The following is an 18,889-nucleotide window of genomic DNA, read 5'->3' on the forward strand; positions in this document are numbered from 1 at the left end:
GGCTCTGGAGGACACCACTCCATAAACCCCACTTTTATGTGCGTTACACAGCACCTTCCGTGCAGTAAGACAGGGTTGTCTTTGAGACTTCCCACTGACTCCATTTTTCTGGGGCTGACTACTGTCCCCCAGAAAATGGGTAAAGTTGCCATTTACTTTACATAGTCATTTAAAACTACAGACCCAGTACACCCCATCTAACATGGAGTACTGGGAAGGGTAAACTCCTATCCTTTTGTCTGTGCCTCTCTGACCTTTTTTTGCTCTTAACATTTAGACTTTGCTGGTGGCAGTGGTATCTACTCTAACTTTTCTACTGCGATTATACTAAACAAACGTAGTACTGTTCCAGGCTATTATATTAGCCTCAAACATAAACCTGCTTGACCAAAAACTCTTTCTTTTGGCTCCAGTCGGGTTTATTCGCCATTTCTTTTTGTTAAAGTCCTTCTTGTGTTTTACTTTGCGCGGCAAACCAGGTTTGCCTTCTTTGTTCACCGTCTTTTGGCGGGCTTCTTTCAAGAAGCCTTCCTTCTGGTGCCCGAGTGTCTAGGTGGGCGGAATGTGAGGGAGGGGTGTAGTCACCCCCTGCACAGGGTATCCTTGGAAACCCAAGTCGCACCTTGTTGTGATTGGCTGAGGTGGTTGTCCGGGCCGGACAACCCCCCTGCTGTGTGATTGACAGCCAGGCTGTGTGAATGGGGGGATTTTCGCATAAAAGGCAGGACTCTTTGGCTGGAAGTCAGAGTCGCCACTGGAACTGCAAGGAACCGAATAGAAGCGGAGAAGACGACGGCGGCAACTACCGAGTCCCGGTGGAGCCCTGCTGCAGTCCTGAGCTATGTACCCTTCAACGGCAAGAGAAGATCCAGTCCGGAGTCTTCTTCCCTTGAGCCTGGTGGGATCAACCAGCTCACCTTCCACATGCAGAGGATCCTCTTCTTGGTCGAAAAACGATGCACACAGCTGTAGTGGTCCGGATAGCCATCTGAAGAGCCTCTCCTGTTTTAAAAGAGCGCACCTTTCATTCACTGTTGCTTTTGCTGCTGCTGGCTTCATCCCTGAGTAGTGCAGATTGCTCCAGACATCGTCGTCCTTGTCTGAACAACTGAAGTCACAGGAACCGTGAGTCTGCAGGAACAACTGCCGTAGCACCAGCTCTTCTTCACTTTGAATAAGGTACTGTGTCCGACCTTGAGGAACTGGAGTGAACCCCTTTCTCCTCACTAAAGGCTTCTCCTCATCTTCCTTCCCTCTTAACTTTTGCTTCCTCTTTTGACAATATCCAGGTACTCCTGGCAATCTGGAATCGTGAACTGTACTAACCGTGTGATCCTCAACAACAGGAACCCTGTTCCACTTGACACTGGCGCAGGCCTATTGACTTTTAGTCACTTGTAGGAAAGTGTCCTCTGATTCTATCTGCCTTGACAAAAGTATTGCCTATGATTTTTAACGCCAACTCTCTTGTGTTGATTCATGTGCTAAGTGTGGTTTAACTCTGGTAACATTTCTTTCCGCAGGTACGCGTATTTTTAGTAAGACCGAACTGTCATTACTGTCAAAAAGTGTTCACATCCAGATAGGAACGGGATGTCGTGAATATTGAACCTGAGGACTGGATCCAGGTTCTCATGCATCCACGTGAAATCTCTATCGACTCCAGAATAAGACAGATACAGCTAAAGATACTTTCCAGGGTATACTACCCCCGAGTGGCCCTTTTTGGTTGGGGAAGGGCAACGGATCCCAACTGTTTGAAATGCTGGGGGGGAAGAGGGCACCTTCATCCATCTCCTCTGGGACTGCCCTAAAATCAATTCCTTACGGACACAATGCTTTCAAATTTTGGCAAGAGCACTGGGTCGCACGATAGAATTGCGACCCGCAATAATGTTACTGGGGGTCCCAGGTGAGAACATCTCGAACAAATGGGAGGGCATTCTTCTCTCCACAGCAATGGGCCTGATAAAACATGACATTGCACAGAAATGGGGAGCCACCGGAGTGCCCGACGGCGGCTCAGTGGTCCAACAAGATGGACATCTGTGCGACGAAAGAACTCAGAATTTATACAGCATGGGGATGTCCGGCAAAGGCCACAAAAATCTGGGGAAAGTGGGAAGAACGTGTGACCCGAGATCGGTCAGAGTGGTGGGAGAGCGGGAAGCGCAGGACCACAACATGGACACGGCAAAGAACATTAGTGGAAAGGTGATGTACAGAGTGGCAAGAGACAAACAGATCGATGATCGACCCAGCAAAGGGGGAGGGAGGGTGGGGAAAAACAGTTGGTATGTTGTATGAATGTTCAAAAACCATCAATAAAATATGTTATTAAAAAAACAAAAAAAAAGTGTTCACATCTATACCCCCAGTAACATCTTTGTTTCACAACACCGGTCTGTCAAATCCAAAAAGTACTTACCTTGAATTGTGCTGCACAAAGTGAATTGGTTGTGTGTAGTGTTTTTTATGTGTGATTTTAAATAAATAGAAGTGAAGTGTTTCACGAACAGATGGTCTAGAAATAAATGTACTTTTACTTTTTAAACCAAAAACCGTGAGTAGTGTTTGCTTGAGTCACAGTAATTGTAATCCTTTGTGTAATTTCTCCTACTGTTCATTTGCTCTTGAGATAAGTCTGGCTGCTCCGCTACTGCTACCACTTTAACAGCGTAGTACAGGCTGTACGTAAGGTGAACTTGTATTGCCACTTGTAGTCTTAATTGTGTGTAGTGGTCCCTAAGGGCACTGCACAGGATTCTGCCTAACGACTGTTCTCCTGCTGCTGAAATCAGAAGAAATAGTAATCTGCTGGTGCACGCACACTACCATGGCAACGCGCATGGATCCAGTGAGGCAGTAATTGAGGCTCGAAAACTATGCAAGCATGGCAATACCTGGTAGGACAAAGATACTGCTACACACCAATAAACCCAGACCTCTACATTCGATTCACATCTTGGCGCTATAGCACACAGATGTGCAAATGTTGGAGAAAGCACACAATCTGTGCAGAAAGTGTTGCAACCAACTTCAGCATCTCCATGCTGCACACCGGAAGAGAGTACTGTGGTTATTGGCAGAAGCCTGTGTTCACAACAGGAGAATAATGGTCACAATTGCATTGGCATATTCAGGACAGGCAAGAATTGTGTTTGTTGCTACCATGCACATTATGTGACAACATGTTCCTTACTCATTGAAGTGTCCTTGTTAATATATTATCTTCAAGTACAGCTGGCACATAAATTAATAGGAAAAATCAAATGAAACAAGTGCTAATTTGTTGTCTTTGGGCAAATGGTCATCTGCTTGTCCTTTATACCACTGGCAAGTGGACAATGGAGACAAGTGACACATAAGTGACACACATGGCCAACTTTACTTTCTTCATTAAATAATTTCTCTATGCTGCGTTTTGTAGAGCTGGGGTTTCTGTTGGATCCCACCACACATTATATTTGTCAAAACTTTCTTTCATATACATTTAGTATTACATAAAGTGTCCTGTTGGAAAAACTGTTCTTGTCTGATACTTTGCTCATCTGGAACATGGATAATGGTCAAAAAAGGCAGGTTCATACCAAAGTGTCCTTAATTAAATACTTTGAATAAATTAGTAAAGCATCGATTTCAGAATGTTCCTTTTGGTTTAAACAATCAGGAACGAGGATTCGGTACAAGTTACTTAACCAGTAACTCTTGTTCTCCAGCATGGGGTCTTACATGGATTCACATGCTATGAATATTCTGCGTTTTCAGGCTTGGAATCCTCTTTAGCTTAAAGCTATACTGCTTTATATTACAAACTGCTTCTCGCTTGCATAGCCTATTGTTGTCAATTTGGGTCATACTGGCCAGCCAATGATATAGGTCCTCTTTAGCTCCACCCCTGGTGGCCATTTTCAGATTTGGTTGTGCACGTAAAGTGGCAGTAGGAACCAAGAAGAGCCAGAGAGAGGAAGGAGGGAGGTTTGCTGGTGAATCCATATAAGATCCATGCTGGAGAACAAGAGTTACAGGTAAGTAACTTGTACTTTCTTCAGCATGGGGTCTTAAATGGATTCACATGCTATAAATATTTCACAGCAGTACACCTACACAACCACGAGAGGTGGCAAGGCTCAACAGAAGCAATACACTCACCCCTGGAACAGTCTCTCCCCCACCCCCGCAGGCAAAGCACAATAATCCCCTACTTAGAAGCCCTACAAATATCCAGCAAGGCATCACCAAAGGAACGCAGTAGTCGAAGCAATGGATCTGGTGGAATGGGCTCTCGGCCTACCGGGCAATGGTCTGTTGGCCAATTAACGGCAATGCATGATACAGCTGGAGAGCCACCTGGAGATGGAAGCCTTCGATAGGGCCTTCCCATACCCCACAACCCCCAAGTTGAACAAAAGTTGAGACGTTTTTTTCAAAAATCTTTAGAGCATGCCACATAGAATTTCATGGCACGCGACACGTTCAGTGAATGCAAGGACCTTTCAGCAGGCGTAGAAGGGTTTGCAAGGAAAACTAGTAAAACCAAAGGTTTGTTTAAATGAAAGTACGACAGGACCTTTTGCATAAAGGACGGATGAGTTCATAGAACCACCTTGGATTGGGGGAGACACAAATATGGAGGCTTACACGAAAGTGGATTTCTTTCTCCACCTTGCCGGGGTTATCGCCACTAGGAAGATTGTCTTCCATGAGAGAAACTTTAAAGCCGTCCGATGCACAGGGTCAAATGGAGCACCCATCAGTTTGGACAAAAACACAAACACCACCCAGGCCAGGGCTGGAGCCTTCACCAGGGGGAATGTTCTGAAGAGGCCTTTGAGGAACTCCTTCATGAGCCTGTGAAACCACAGGGGGAGCTTGCCAGGTGCCCGAGTAGATCAGGATACAGCGGCTAAGTGCACCTTGGTAGACGCATGGGCAAGGCCAGCATTAGCCAGCCAGAGCAGGCAAGGCAGAATTTGAGGCTCTGTGACGTGCTGTGGAGAGATCTGTGACTGGCACCACACCATAAAACGCTTCCACTTGTGTTTGTAGAATGCCTTGGCCAGAATCTTCTTACATTCCAACAGCAGCAAGAAATGCCCAAATTCTAAGGCTGCAGGAGCCAGACCGACAGCTTCATTGACGCTGGGTCGTGGTGCAGGATCACCCCTCCTTCCCTGGATAAACAGGTCTGGAAGGGGAGGCAGCTTGATGGCCAGAACCACTGACAGGTGAAGAAGGTCCGGGTACTGTCTGATCTGACCTGGGCCATGCCAGTGCCATGAAGATCAGCTTGTAGTGGGATAGTAGTGTCTGATCACACAACCGAGCAGTGGAATTGGCAGGCATGCATAAAGGAATAGTCCATCCCACAGAATTGAGAAGGCACCCCCCCAGGCAGGATAGGATATTCCATCACAGGTTTTTCTATGTATGGAGAAAGGGTATAATTTTCTCCACCACCTTTTACCGTGAATGTATGGGTGGGGTCGGGGGAAGGGTAAGAAAGGTAGGGGTTGTGGGGGGAGGCCACCTGCAGCGAGTCTCCCCCTGCATACCTTTGTGGTAAACTGTCCTACAAAACCCCCAAAATGCGATGAATTCTTCCTCGATGGAAAAATCCCTGATGAAATCACATAGAACCTCCCCCGCCAGACTCCTTGCCTGGGGATACTTGCTGGCAAATCGCTGGCACTTGGAACTGGCTGCTGTCGCAAACATGTCGATCTGAGGCAAACCCCACTCGCCAAAGATCTGAGAGGCTGGAACTTGCTGGAGCTTCCACTCGAGGCACGACCGCAGCTACCTGCTTAGAGAGTCTGTGATGGTGCTTTAAAAGCCTGCCAGGAGCAATGGGACTATTACTGTTTCCTGATAGGCAGGTGTCCTGAAAGGAGCTCCCTGCGAGATGCAACGGCGAATGGACCACCAGTGTAGGGCTTGGCGGAAAGCTTGATTGAGGGCTATCCTGTCATTCCAGGAGCCAGTGATCTGCTTCCACCTGGCATCCAGAAACTCCTGAAGCAGTCGCATTTGTAGTCTGCAATGAGGGTCCAGATGGATGCACAATTACATCACCACCAACAGGGATTTCATGGACCAGACTGTAGCAACGCGGGTCGACAACAGCCGTTAGACTTCTTCCTAGGATGGTCCTTATCCTTTCCTCTGATGGGGTCGCTAGGCACGATACTGAGTTGAGATGGGCCCCCAGGAACAGTGCATCTTGGGATGGCACTGTGCAGGATTTTGGATAGTTTATAGAGAATCTCAGAGAGGTTAAAGTGTGGACTGTCTCTGTTGTATGTCGCGTATGGGACCGGACCAGCTAATCGTCCAGGTAGGAGTAGACATACACTCCCTTCTGGCAAACCAATCACTGTCACCAGGCCCAAGCACTTGGTGAAAACCCTCTGGCTGATTTGAGGCCAAAAGGCAGCACCTTGAATTGGTAGTGTCATCTTTGAACAACGAACCTGAGGAATTTCCGATGTTTTGGATGAATGGGGATGTGGACATTTGAGTCTTCGAGATCGAGGGTAGATGGGAAATCTCCCTTTTCCCGCTGGCTGAGCACATGCTGTAATGTGACCATCCTGAATTTATGGACTTTCAGGATTTTGTTGAGTCGTCTTAAGTCAATGATGGGTCTCCACCTGCCTGACTTCTTGCGAACCAGAGAGTATCTGGAGTATACTCCGGAGGTGCAGAGGGACAAGTTCTATGGACTTCCTTGAGGAGTTGGGCTCCGTGTTGCTCTGTCTTGTAATGGGAGGATTGCAAGGGCATTTGCCCTGGAATTCTAGGGCGTGACCCTGCTCGATGATGTGGAGCACCCATTAGTCAGTGGAGAAGCTGTGCCACCTGTCAACAAATTGCGATAGCTGACCTCCCGCTAGGGTGCTGAAGTGGGGGCTCGGGACCTGGTCAGGTTTCCTTTGGTGTGTGTGTCCTGGCAGCTTGGGGACTATGCTCGGTACCCCCTTCTGTAGGCCTGTGAACGGCCTCTATATGCTTCGTGCATAGTTCTTCAGACTGCATCTTGAACAAGCCTTGAAGAGGCTCTTATTTTCAACCTCCGACATGACGCGTGCACTAGTCACGAAACACAGCCTCAAACGAACCGAGATCTGACTGTAGGCGGTACCTCTACCAGCAGTGGGTCCCCACTGCTGGCAGGTCACTATTGTGATTCATGAAAATCGAAGAGCGAAACCCGAGGACTCCCAACACAAAAACAAACGGTAAAAATCTGAAGATGGCACCCAGGGGTGGAGCTAAGGAGGACCTATGTCATTGGCTGGGGCAGTATGACCCAAATTGACTGCAATAGGCTATGCAAGCGACAAGCATTTCTTAGCTTAAAGATATACTGCTTTATATTACCAAGGAATCCCAGCCCGACGACAGGGACTATTCATACCATGTGAATCATGTAAAACCCCATGTTGGAGAACAAGCAAATTCCAAGCATTATTAACTGCCAGTTGCTTGGAATCCCCATACATGATCTGCTGGGCCAAGGCAAGTGTTCTTGGTGCCTTAACAGCAGCTCCACCGCACTCTCCAATGTTCCAGCCAGGCTTGTTCTCTGGGTGGTGCCCCTTTCATCTGCCCAGACCACCTGCCTTTCTCTTTGGGTCCGAGGTGGGTGGGTTTACTCACCCACTTAACATATTTCCTGAATCTGACAGTTTAGCAAAAACTGTCGCCTCCTGGGCCTGGTTGATGCAGAGTTCCACAAGGCGGCAATGCTGCCATGGCTGTGGAGAGCTGTGGGGACACTTTGGATGGCTTTTAATCATTAATCAATACGTTTTTTTTAAGAGATTGATGCCTGAGCCCCATGGGTTCTAAAAGCCTTAGTCCTTTGTCTGTGCAGACAGTCTGGAGGCTAAGAGGGGAAATGGAATTACCAGGCATTGGGTGTCAAAAGCAGCCCTTAAACACCCTTACTGCATTTGGATGTGAAGTTGGGCTTTCCAGGCACCCAATGGCCAGGAATTCTACCACCGCCCCCAGAAGTGAAGGATGAATTCAAATGCTATTGCTATTAATTTTTAATAAGGTCATTCATTATTCCAAATGTCTAGTTACCCCAGAGTTCAACTGATATGCAAAGGCTTCAAGGTGTGACCAATGTTAATGCCATAATGTAAAAAATCACCACTTGCCACTGCATCCTCGGGAACATCACTGATGGAGCAGGGAAAGAACAGCCCCAAATTCTCCAGACGAACATTTTCTATTCACAACTACCCTTTCATCAATGTAAAAGGCCTTTAAATTTCATAAGGAATTCTAAGGGTTCAACCCTGTATCCCCGAAAAAACCCCAGTGAAGCTATCTGCGAATACGATCATGTTTTCAACAGTATTACCGATCTAGTATACTCAAGCATGCACCATTTGCCACTAAAGATCTAGAAATTTCTTGAGGCTGAATACCAAAAATATACCCAAAAGACTTTTTTAAAGCTCAAAATTATTACAGAAATCTTTGTCCAACCATTTGCTGGTAAATGTCCTGAACATGTTTTGTGGAACACCTTAAGCCCGTGGTAATATCCTACCGCATGTTTGAACAATTTGACAGGCCACATGAGACTACAAATGCCCTATTTGCCACTGAAGTTCCTAAACATTCTCTGTAAAGGTCTGCTTAATACCAAATGACATTTCCAATTTACTTCACAAGAAGAGCACCTGGTCTGGATTACTGGTAATGACCACACATTAACAGATTCTATTAGCAACATTACGATTGTAGTAACTTGTGCTGCAATCGGATTGCCACCAACTGAACTCTGCTATGTGCTGTTGAAGTATGGATGTTCCTCATTTCATTTGAGATTCAAATGTTGATCATTGGCCACAAATGGTTGGGGACCCCTACGATGTGACCCAGTGCCACGCTGTTGCAGAAATTCACATATTGTATGGTATTAGAAGACAACAAGTCCTTCCCCTCAATACACCAGCCCCAGAGAATAGCACTCTGAAGGCCAGGGGATTGGGTGAAAGGTAATAGGTACAACACTGCCTCTCTCTCCTAGGATGTGAAAAGAAAACAAATTATGTTAGCATCACATGCACAATTGTTAATTCAAAATCAACTTCTCATGTCCACCTCCCCGCATGGTGCCTTAGAGATTACATTTTCAACAGTGAATCTAAGCAGATCCCAACAGCACAAAGCCTGAGTCCAAACATCTGAAGGTGAACCAACAAGACCAACCAAAGATGATGAAAAACTGATTGTGAAGGTCCTACAATCTGGAATGCAGATGAACTAGAGAGGAAGGCAGGTGAAGGAAAAAACTAGACACAAAAGGAGTCAGCTCATACAATAGCAGAGACAAGATAGAGGAGCTGCCAAGATGGTAAGCAAGAAGATGTGGAAGGAGAAAGCAAACCTAGGCAATCCAACACTTGGTGAAGCTCCAAGCAGAACGAAGTTTGCTACATATCCAGACTGCCCATAATAAATTAGCAGACAGAAGCCAGTCAGTGAACAGAATTAGGTGTTTTAGCTGGGGTCACTCCAGAACAAGTCACGTTAAGAATCAACATTCCAGGTGTGACCAGAGGTTTTTAAGTAAGGATGGTGCTGTAGCATGCATGCAGAGCAAGAGTTAATTCCACGCTGCGCTTTGACAATTTTGCATCTGCCACTGCAATGCACTTGTGGGAAATGAAGTACGAAAAAGGACCGATTGACCCATGGGAGAAGCCAGAAAATGTTCCTCAGAGGTACGTGGCCTGCACATATGGGTACAAAAACCAGGCTGTGCACAAAAGGCCACATTGGGAATCTGAGCCCCACAGGACACTGATAGTCCGAGTAATTGACAGCACTAATCTCCAATGCAATCCAGGGCACCGACTAATTTAAGCAGAATCTTTTGAGCACAGGAGTCTCAGACTGCTTGTAAGCCCTAAGAATTTGGACCAATGCCTCACCTTAGATCACCTTTGCTTATGCACCATGGAATGTTGGGTCCAACATGAAAGTGGAGACAGAGCATGGCTTTGTAAAAGAAAACTAATATGGGATGCAATACTTGTGGGCTGGAGGAAACTGTTCCTGTGTGCCTGTCTGCATTCTATGAATGGTGGAGACATGTTATCAGAAAAGGAAAGCCCAAGATCTGGTAGACTGCAGAACAGTAGGTCTGGTTAGCAGCACAGGTGGAGAGGGAGGGAGGAATCTGAGAGCACATGAACTTGCCTACTGCCATCAATTCTTGACATCTGCAATCTCACTGGGAGTTCATCTGTAGGGTTGTTCAGATCGTGAAGGAGATCAGTCGAAGGTGGTGGCTTGAGTCTCTAGATCATGTTTCTCGAATCCAATGTACTGAATTTGGCCTACATGGCACCTCCTGGTCCCCTAAAATCAAATCAGTGCTGAGCCTTCGGAAGTGTCCCTAGACCAACAGTTGGACTGGGCAGCTCTCTCCTGGGCTCCCTCCCTGCAGCCATCTCCGTTCAGAGTGCATTCTTTGAACTTTATGCTACATCCTCAGTTTGTGTAATAAGAAATTCTAACAAAAGATCTGTCACAAACTGTGCAAACCATGCACTGGTCTAGCCTTATAGCATTGTTTGTAACATTTGCTATCTATTACCCATAGGTTTGAACAACTGTTTTGCAGCAGTAAAGTATTTTAAAGAAATTCTTTTTAAAAAGCGAACAGAATTGTATTTCCATCTGATGCATTTCAGACCAGTCCTTTTTCAAAGATCTGTATGTATCACTACAATAGTTCCTGCAACAAAAAAAGGGTGAGGTGGGCAGAACAATTGTTTGAACACAATAGAATTCCTATCGGTAATAGGGACTCCCGTCCCCTGCACACCATAAAATAATGGAAAAAATATTTTCAATCACATTTCTCCTGGGTCGTTCAGTGGTTTCTAAATTTAGCGATTCAAAAAATAGAAGGTAAATACATCAAATATTGTCATTTTCAAAGTAACTCAGTTTCAATAGTTCATTCACTTCATTAGTTGTATCCACTGAAATCTCAACAATAGATTTTTTACAAATAAGTTACATTTTATCAATTCAATTTTATAAGGGATCAACAACCAAAATAAACAAGTCAAACAAGTACAGAGCTCTATGCGTTTTGAGAGATATTGTCTCTTCTTCAGGAGCAAAATTAATTCAAAGAAATTCAAAATTATTTTCTCAAAAGGTCAAAGATCTTTCTTGTCAACACAGTTTTATAATCTGGTCCATCCATTCGCTGTACAATTTTGTTGTGAAATCATGGAAACGTCATCTATTAGCCTCAGTGTTCGATTAGTGGTGGTAATCTGAAAATTATAGTGTATATGTTAGTATTAGATACTATTGTATATGTTGTAATCACTAGAGAAAGATTTTAGTCTAGTCAATACCTGTGCACGGGTAAATCCTCCAAGCATTCAGTGGCTGGAATAGGTCTTCCTTCTTTCCAATACTAATAAGGTAAATGTGTCCCCAACAATTCCTTCTTGTTGGTTTGAAACCTGAACCTGAATTTTCTAAAACAATGAATGAATACATCATAAGTATCCCTGTTTATGATTGTCTATTCAATTAGTAGGACTCAAAAAATGGCGAGAATACTCACCATTGAGTGCATGTGGTTTTGAAAAAGTTGCGTATAGGGGTTTCCCTGTCGCTCAAAATTCTGTCCGTAAAAGTTAGTTTAGCATTAGAGTAAGGGACTGATATGCGTTACAAAAATTGTGTGTAGCCATCCTCACTGCGCTTACCTCTGTCACAATCGGATTCCTGCGAGTATGCGGTGTCATGAAGATTCTAGTCGTGTCCCTCGTTCCACTACCGCGTTGGCCTGTTGCTCAGCAACAGTTATAAAATCACGTGATTTGACCCTGTTGGTCATGTGATGAATAGAATTCTAGGAACCGTAGTGCTGAATCATTGAATCGGATTAATCTGTTACTCATTCTTGGTAAAAATGTACAATTAATCAACTGCGCATTAATCATTACAATTGAGCTGTAGAATATGAGGTTCTGACCGTAACAATTGTTCGATCCTCTTGCTCAGCAGCGGTTGTGAGCTACAGTCACGTGACTTGTCCAAATCAGTCACGTGTTTGTGATTCTGGGAAACAGCTCCAATCCATTCAAAGTTATCTGATTCGTATACCCCGAATGTGCCGTTAATCAACTGTACGTTCATCCCTTCATGACTGGAGTCAATTATACTGTGAAATATACATTTAATGTGTTCATAAAGCATTTATGTCATTATATGTGCAATGAATTTCCATGATAATGTGGACATACCCAAAAGTCAAAATGCTGTCAGATGTAACTTCGTTTCAATAATGTCCAAACAATTTTTTTCATATGTTAGTAATTACGATTGTCTTGTATGTGCCGTTCGTAATTACATCCTCAATGAAGTATGTGCTAGCTATATCATGATGTTGATTCTTTCCATTATATTATTGCTCATTAAGATGGTCATTCAATTATGTCACAACGCCATTTTGGAGTATACCAATTGTAATATCATGATATTGGCAATGCACCTTCATTGTTCTTCAATTCAAAAATTCCTGGATGTCATTAGATTATGGGGCTACCAATGCTGTTCTATAAATCCATTTAATTTAAAATGAGTGGTTGTATTATGGTGACATTGACAGCAATCTCATGTTGATCATTCCCCACTTTCATTATACATTTTTAAGTACATGTATGTCTTGGATTGTAGGATTACCATGGTCATTTCCTGAATACCTAGCATCATTTCATTCCCCACTTTCATTATACAGTTTTAGGTACATGTAGGTCTTGGATTGTAGGATTACCATTGTTATTTCCTGATTACCTGGTATCATATCAGATTGTATTTATTTGCAGTTCAACAAAATTAATTTCAATGTGAACACTCAGTACAAGTTCCAACTTTCTTGAGCTAACTCAACGAGAATTCCTTGTTCATCCCTCTGGGTTCCAAAGCTTCTAGCTTGTGAATCCAGAACATTTCACTCTGTGATAGTATCCGTTGTATGTTCCCTCCTCTTTGTGGTCTTGTTACTGTTTCAAGAATCACAAACCTTAATTGTGAGATCGTATGATGTTGGTCTTTAAAATGTCTGGTTACTGGCGATTTCATATTGGCAGTCCTTATGTTCGACTTATGTTCTGTGATTCTGTCTTTGACTCGCCTTAAGACACAAATACATATATGAGTTTAGACCATGATTGTACAAATAAAGTTCAATTGATGATTAAAGAAGTAATTGATAAGGCTGAAAAAGAAGGTTGGATTACCGACAAGACAAGACTTTCTAACAAACAAGCACCCAAGTATACCAGTATTTTATGGCCTTCCGATTTATATTCACCATAATACAACCACTGATTTTAAATGTTTTTATAGAACAGCATTGGTAGCCCCATAATCTAATGGCATCCAGGTATTTTTGAATTGAAGAACAATGAAAGTGCATTGCCAATATCATAATACAATTGGTATACTCCAAAATGGCATTGTGACACAATGGAATGACCATCTTAATGAGCAATAATATAATGGAAATAATCAACAATCTGATATAGCTAGTACATACTTCATTGAGGATGTAATTACGAACGGCACATACAAGGCGATAGTAATTACTGACATATGAAAATGGTTAAATCGTTTGGTCATTATTCAAATTAAGTTACATCTGACAGCATTTTGACTTCTGGGTATGTCCACATTATCATGGAAATTGATTGCATGTATAATGACACAAATGCTTTATGAATACATGCGTATATTTCACAGTATAATTTACTCCAATCATGTAGGGATGAACGTACAGTTGATTAACAGCACATTCGGGCTATGCGAATCAGATAACTGATTGAATGGATTGGAACTACGTTTCCCAGAATCACAAGCACCACGTGACGGATTTGGACAAGTCATGTAACTGTAGCTCACAACCGCTGCTGAGCAAGAGGATGAAACGATTGATACGGTCAGAACATCTTAGTCTACAGCTCAATTGTAATGATTAATGTGCAGTTGATTCATTGTACATTTTGACCAAGAATGAGTAACATTAATCCGATACAATGATTCAGAACTACAGTTCCTAGAATTCTATTCATCACATGACCAACAGGGTCAAATCACGTGATTTTATAACCGTTGCTGGGCAACAGGCCCTCACGGCAGTGGAACGAGGGACACAACTAGAATCTTCATGACACCGCATACTCGCAGGAATCAGATTGTGACAGAGGTAAGCGCAGTGAGGATGACTACACACAATTTTTAGAACACATATCAGTCCCTTACTCTAATGCTAAACTAACTTTTACAGACAATTTTGAGCTCGACACAGAAACCCTATATGCAACTTTTTCAACACTACATGCACTCAATGGTGAGTATTCTCGCCATTTTCTGGAGTCCTACTAATTGAATAGACAATCATAAACAGGGATACTTATGATGAATTCATTGTTTTAGAAAATTCAGGTGCAGGTTTCAAACCAACAAGAAGGAATTGTTGGGGACACATTTACCTTATTAGTACTGGAAAGAAGGAAGACCTCTTCCAGCCACTGAATGCTTAGAGGATTTACCGGTGCTCAGGTATTGACTAGACTAAAGTCTTTCTCTAGTGATTACAACATATACAATAGTATCTAATACTAACATATACACTAATTTTCAGATTACCACCACTAATCGAACACTGAGGCCAATAGATGACGTTTCCATGAGTTCACAACGAAATTGTACAACGAATGAAGAACCAGATTGAACTTAAAAAGTCTTGAGAAAATATTTTTGAATTTCTTTAAATTCATTTTGCTCCTGAAGGAGAGATACAATATCTCTCGATAACGCGTAGAGATCTGTACTTTATTGTTTGACTTGTTTATTTTGGTTGTTGATTCCTCATAAAATTGAACTGATAAAATTGAACTTATTTGTAAAAAATCTGTTGTTGAGATTTCAGTGGATACAACTAATGAAGTGAATGAACTATTGAAACTGAGTTACTTTGGAAAATGACAATATTTGATGTTACCTTCTATCTTTTGAATCGCTAAATTTAGAAACCACTAAACTACCCAGGAGAGCTTTGAAATTTGATTGACATTTTTTTTCTCCGTTATTTTATGGTGTGCAGGGGACGGGAGTTCCTATTACCGATGGGACTTATATTGTGTTCATTATTGTGCTGACTCGTGATACCCATCTCATTTGTTTTCTCCCCCACACCATTTACACTTAAATAAGACCCGATTAGCCTTAGGAGCTCCATATGATTGAAGATTACAACCCTTACTTTCCTAGACAAAAAGGGTGTGCTTCTTCTCTTTCAATTTTTTGTGCAGAACAATTGTTTTCCATTGCCATTACTCTACAAATTGAAGATTCTAGCTTAATCCCATTAATCTCCAGACGATGAACCTTGTTTTAAGAGTTTCTCTTTCTTAGTGGTGAAACCAACTTTCCAGTTTCTGGCGCAGTGTTGAGTAATCCTGACCTATTCCATTACTCAACGCTGCGCCAGGAACTCGAAAGTTGGCTTCATCATCGGGAGAGTGATGGATCAAGCTAGAATCTTCCTTTTGTAGAGTAATAGCAATGGAGAACAATGTGTGCCCCCCCTTTTTATTGCAGGAAGTATTGTGATACATACAGATCCTTCAAAAGGGACTTGTGTTTGAAATTAATCGGATCTACATACAAAAAAAGAATGTTCACTTATAAAATAAATTTAAAATACTCAACTGCTGTAAAACAGTAGTTCAAGCCTATGATTAATAGATCGCCAATGCTATAAAGCTAGACCAGTGAATGATTCACCCGGTTTGACACAGATATTTTGTTAGAATTTCGTTTGCATGTGGATAACCCCGGGTGCATGGGTGTTTCCTGTGTGGACCAAATAAGTTAATCAAAGTATTAAAGTAAAGGTCAAACGTACCCCATCAGTGGTGCCCACTTCACAACAATCTTCATTTGTATCCTCTGCGTGTGGAACAAGACAACAGCTCCTGCAGTTTCAGCCTTCATGACTGAGGAGAAGCTGTGCATGGCCTGCTCCTTTGTTTGCACCACAAGGACCGCCTTTCGCCACCTGACCATGGCAACTCTCGCTGCAAATTCTCTGTGTCCTGAAGTGTCTTGTGGTTGCCTGTTCCATGGCACTCCTTTTCCTGTTGTGCCAATTGTGTCCAGTCTTCAGAACCATTGCACCAGAGCCTGGAACCACAGACTAGCTGGACTCAATCCTGGAGCCATAAGTGACCTCTGAACCCACAGCTCAAGAATTTCCCTCGACCTAACAGCGCATAAGTGGGCTCAGGAACACCTCAAGTAATTGCTGAAGAAATCCAAGTGGGAGGGTTGGGGGGTGGGGGGAGTTGGGTGAATTTGAATAGCTATTCCCACCCTCCTCCCACCATAGGGTTGTATGGGCATAAAGTCTCTCCCTTTTCTGTATAGGATCAGTGGTTGTCTGGTCAAGGATCCACCCACGGGCTTTGCTTAGAGTGGTGGGATTAGGAGGGAACCTTGTAAGAACTTTACTTATATTTAATTTCAACTTCTTGGACATTTAACCATTTGCTGGTTGAGATAAACTGGTTCTAAATCGCCAGACAGTTATTTGCAGAGCTAATTTTGACTCTACCAACTAGAGCATAACATTTTGAAAAGTAACATTGTGTTGTTCCATTAATGAATGTCCTTATGCATATGATAGTAGTTGTGTGATAGTACTTAACTGAGGTTTTCATTGATTAGGGTGCATCTTAAAAGGCCTAATATATAATTGTATATTTTTGTACATCTTCTAACAGGAATTATTGGAGCGCTGTGTGTGTGACCCCCCATTGGAGCCCTAGACCACACTCATGCCTTCCTGAGTATAAGCTTTACTGCTCTGCTACTCAATGTTGAGTGGGTTTGGCTAGACGTCAGTGTCTTACCTGTTTAGCAAATTGTTTTTGTCTCTGAGAATCCACCACAGGGTTGCTTCTGAAAATACATCTGGATAGTTATGATTTAAGGGCTACCATCAGCTTTTGGTAGACCACCACTAGTTTTGTCCCACTCGCATGTTCCCTGAGACCACTGCTCTGCTAGCCACTGCTATATAGGGCACCTGTCCAGGCATGCAAGTGGATCTATGAAGATGTATGATGCCATTAAGCTGAGAACTTCATACTTTTCTGATGGTTATCTGGCGACGGGCCATGTAACAGATTTGAGCTAGTAGTGCTTGCACTCTTTACAGAATGCTAAGCCTTTGCCATATGCGTATCTAGCATGGCACCCAACAACTGTTTGTTTTTTCATCTTGAAAGACTTGGCGTTTTGTTGATAGACAACCAGAAACTGTGTAGGAGATGTTCCCTTTGTGTGCAGGAGGCACGTTTTTGCGCTCTACCCTGTTATTAGCCACTCGTTCAGAATAGGGTAAACTAGGATTCACTTGCGACATAGGAGAGCTGCCACAACTGCAAGCACCTTAGTGTACACAGGAAGAGCAGAGGCAATCCAAAAATGAAGCACCTTGAATTGAAGACGTCTTCTATTTTGAAGCCAAGATATTATTGATTTCCTGGGGACAATGGAATATCAAAGTATGCCACTCTTAAAATTCTAGACCAAGTTTGAAGAATGCGTATCAACATCTCATTTCTGTATCTGCACATTTGTGAAACAAAAAAGTGACAAGAAAACCCATTTCTCGTTACTAACACCCAAAAATGTGCCGCTCGCAGACCAAAAACCTCAAAGTAATAATACATTTGTGATGCATTATTTCTGTGCGTCATTAGTAAGTAATGAGTTACTCATTCCTATTGTGAGCAATACATCGGGGGTACACCTTCGCAAACTTAGCAACCCCCCCCATGCCCCTTATAGGTAAAGCAGGTTAATGATGCCATTGGCAGATTCTCCCAGTAAAGGTGTTTATACAGTAGATTAAAGGAAAGAGAAAGCCAAGCCTAGAGACACAAATATTGCAGTTTTAAAGAAAGTACCTCCTCTCCTGGATATATGCTGTGCCGGATTCCTGTGCGTTTGGCTTTGGCACTGCACTTGCAGAGTGGACCATCGTTCATCTGTCCAAAAAATATAAATATTTTTCAATTAAAAAAAATATCAAATCCAGCTTCCACAATCAGATTTTCAAGTGCATAATTGCAAAACATAACATGTTAAAGGTTGTGTAAACCTGGAAAATAAAAGAATACACCTAGGACTATTATATTAAAGTTTTCAGTGATCTGGAACAGACTTAAATTAGCAACATCATATTTCTACGTCAAAAATTGGATGGACCCGTTTCTAGCTATCTTGAAACAATATGGCTGAAGAAAAAATAGAGAGAAAATGAGCCTCAAACTCTCAGATGCATGCAACAGCCAAATACAGTCTAGGGGTTACTGCAATGCCATATAATAACCAAAACAGGACTACAATAATAATAAAATAATAATAATAATTTAGCATTTATATAGCGCTACGAACCCTCAGGTATCTGAGCGCTGCTTATTATTACCCACGGTGTGTGGTGCTCATTTATCGACCTCGGAAGGATGAAACGCTGAGTTTGGCGCTGCCGGGATTCGAACCTGCGTTCGCAGGCTCTGCACTGATGTCAAAGCGAGCGCTCTACTCGCTGTGCCACTTGACCGGCTTCATGTTTCAAGACTCAAATGCAAAGGAATTATTCTAAAAATCCACGGAATTAACTAATCCAGAACAAACCGGAGACCATAATTTGAAAAGACAGAAAAACATTTGTTTAAAATATTCAAATAATTCAACTCATGAAGGAGACTAACATCTGCTCTCGACAATTCCCTCATCAGTAAGAACTTAAATACCT

The 18,889-nt window shown here is 42.8% G+C and overlaps 1 protein-coding gene across 2 annotated transcripts in view; it reads right to left on the reverse strand.

Annotated features, from left to right (window-relative positions):
• DROSHA (drosha ribonuclease III) overlaps positions 1-18,889 on the reverse strand; it is a 1,388,683-nt gene that overhangs the window by 709,413 nt on the left and 660,381 nt on the right. For both annotated transcript variants that reach the window (XM_069613610.1, XM_069613611.1), the window contains exon 7: positions 18,039-18,119. In XM_069613610.1, the coding sequence (XP_069469711.1) occupies positions 18,039-18,119 (81 nt within the window). The remainder of the gene's footprint in view (positions 1-18,038; positions 18,120-18,889) is intronic.

This window comes from Ambystoma mexicanum, chromosome 5p (assembly GCF_040938575.1).
Source record: "Ambystoma mexicanum isolate Mex_15411 chromosome 5p, UKY_AmexF1_1, whole genome shotgun sequence".
NCBI classification, from domain to species: Eukaryota; Metazoa; Chordata; class Amphibia; order Caudata; family Ambystomatidae; genus Ambystoma; species Ambystoma mexicanum.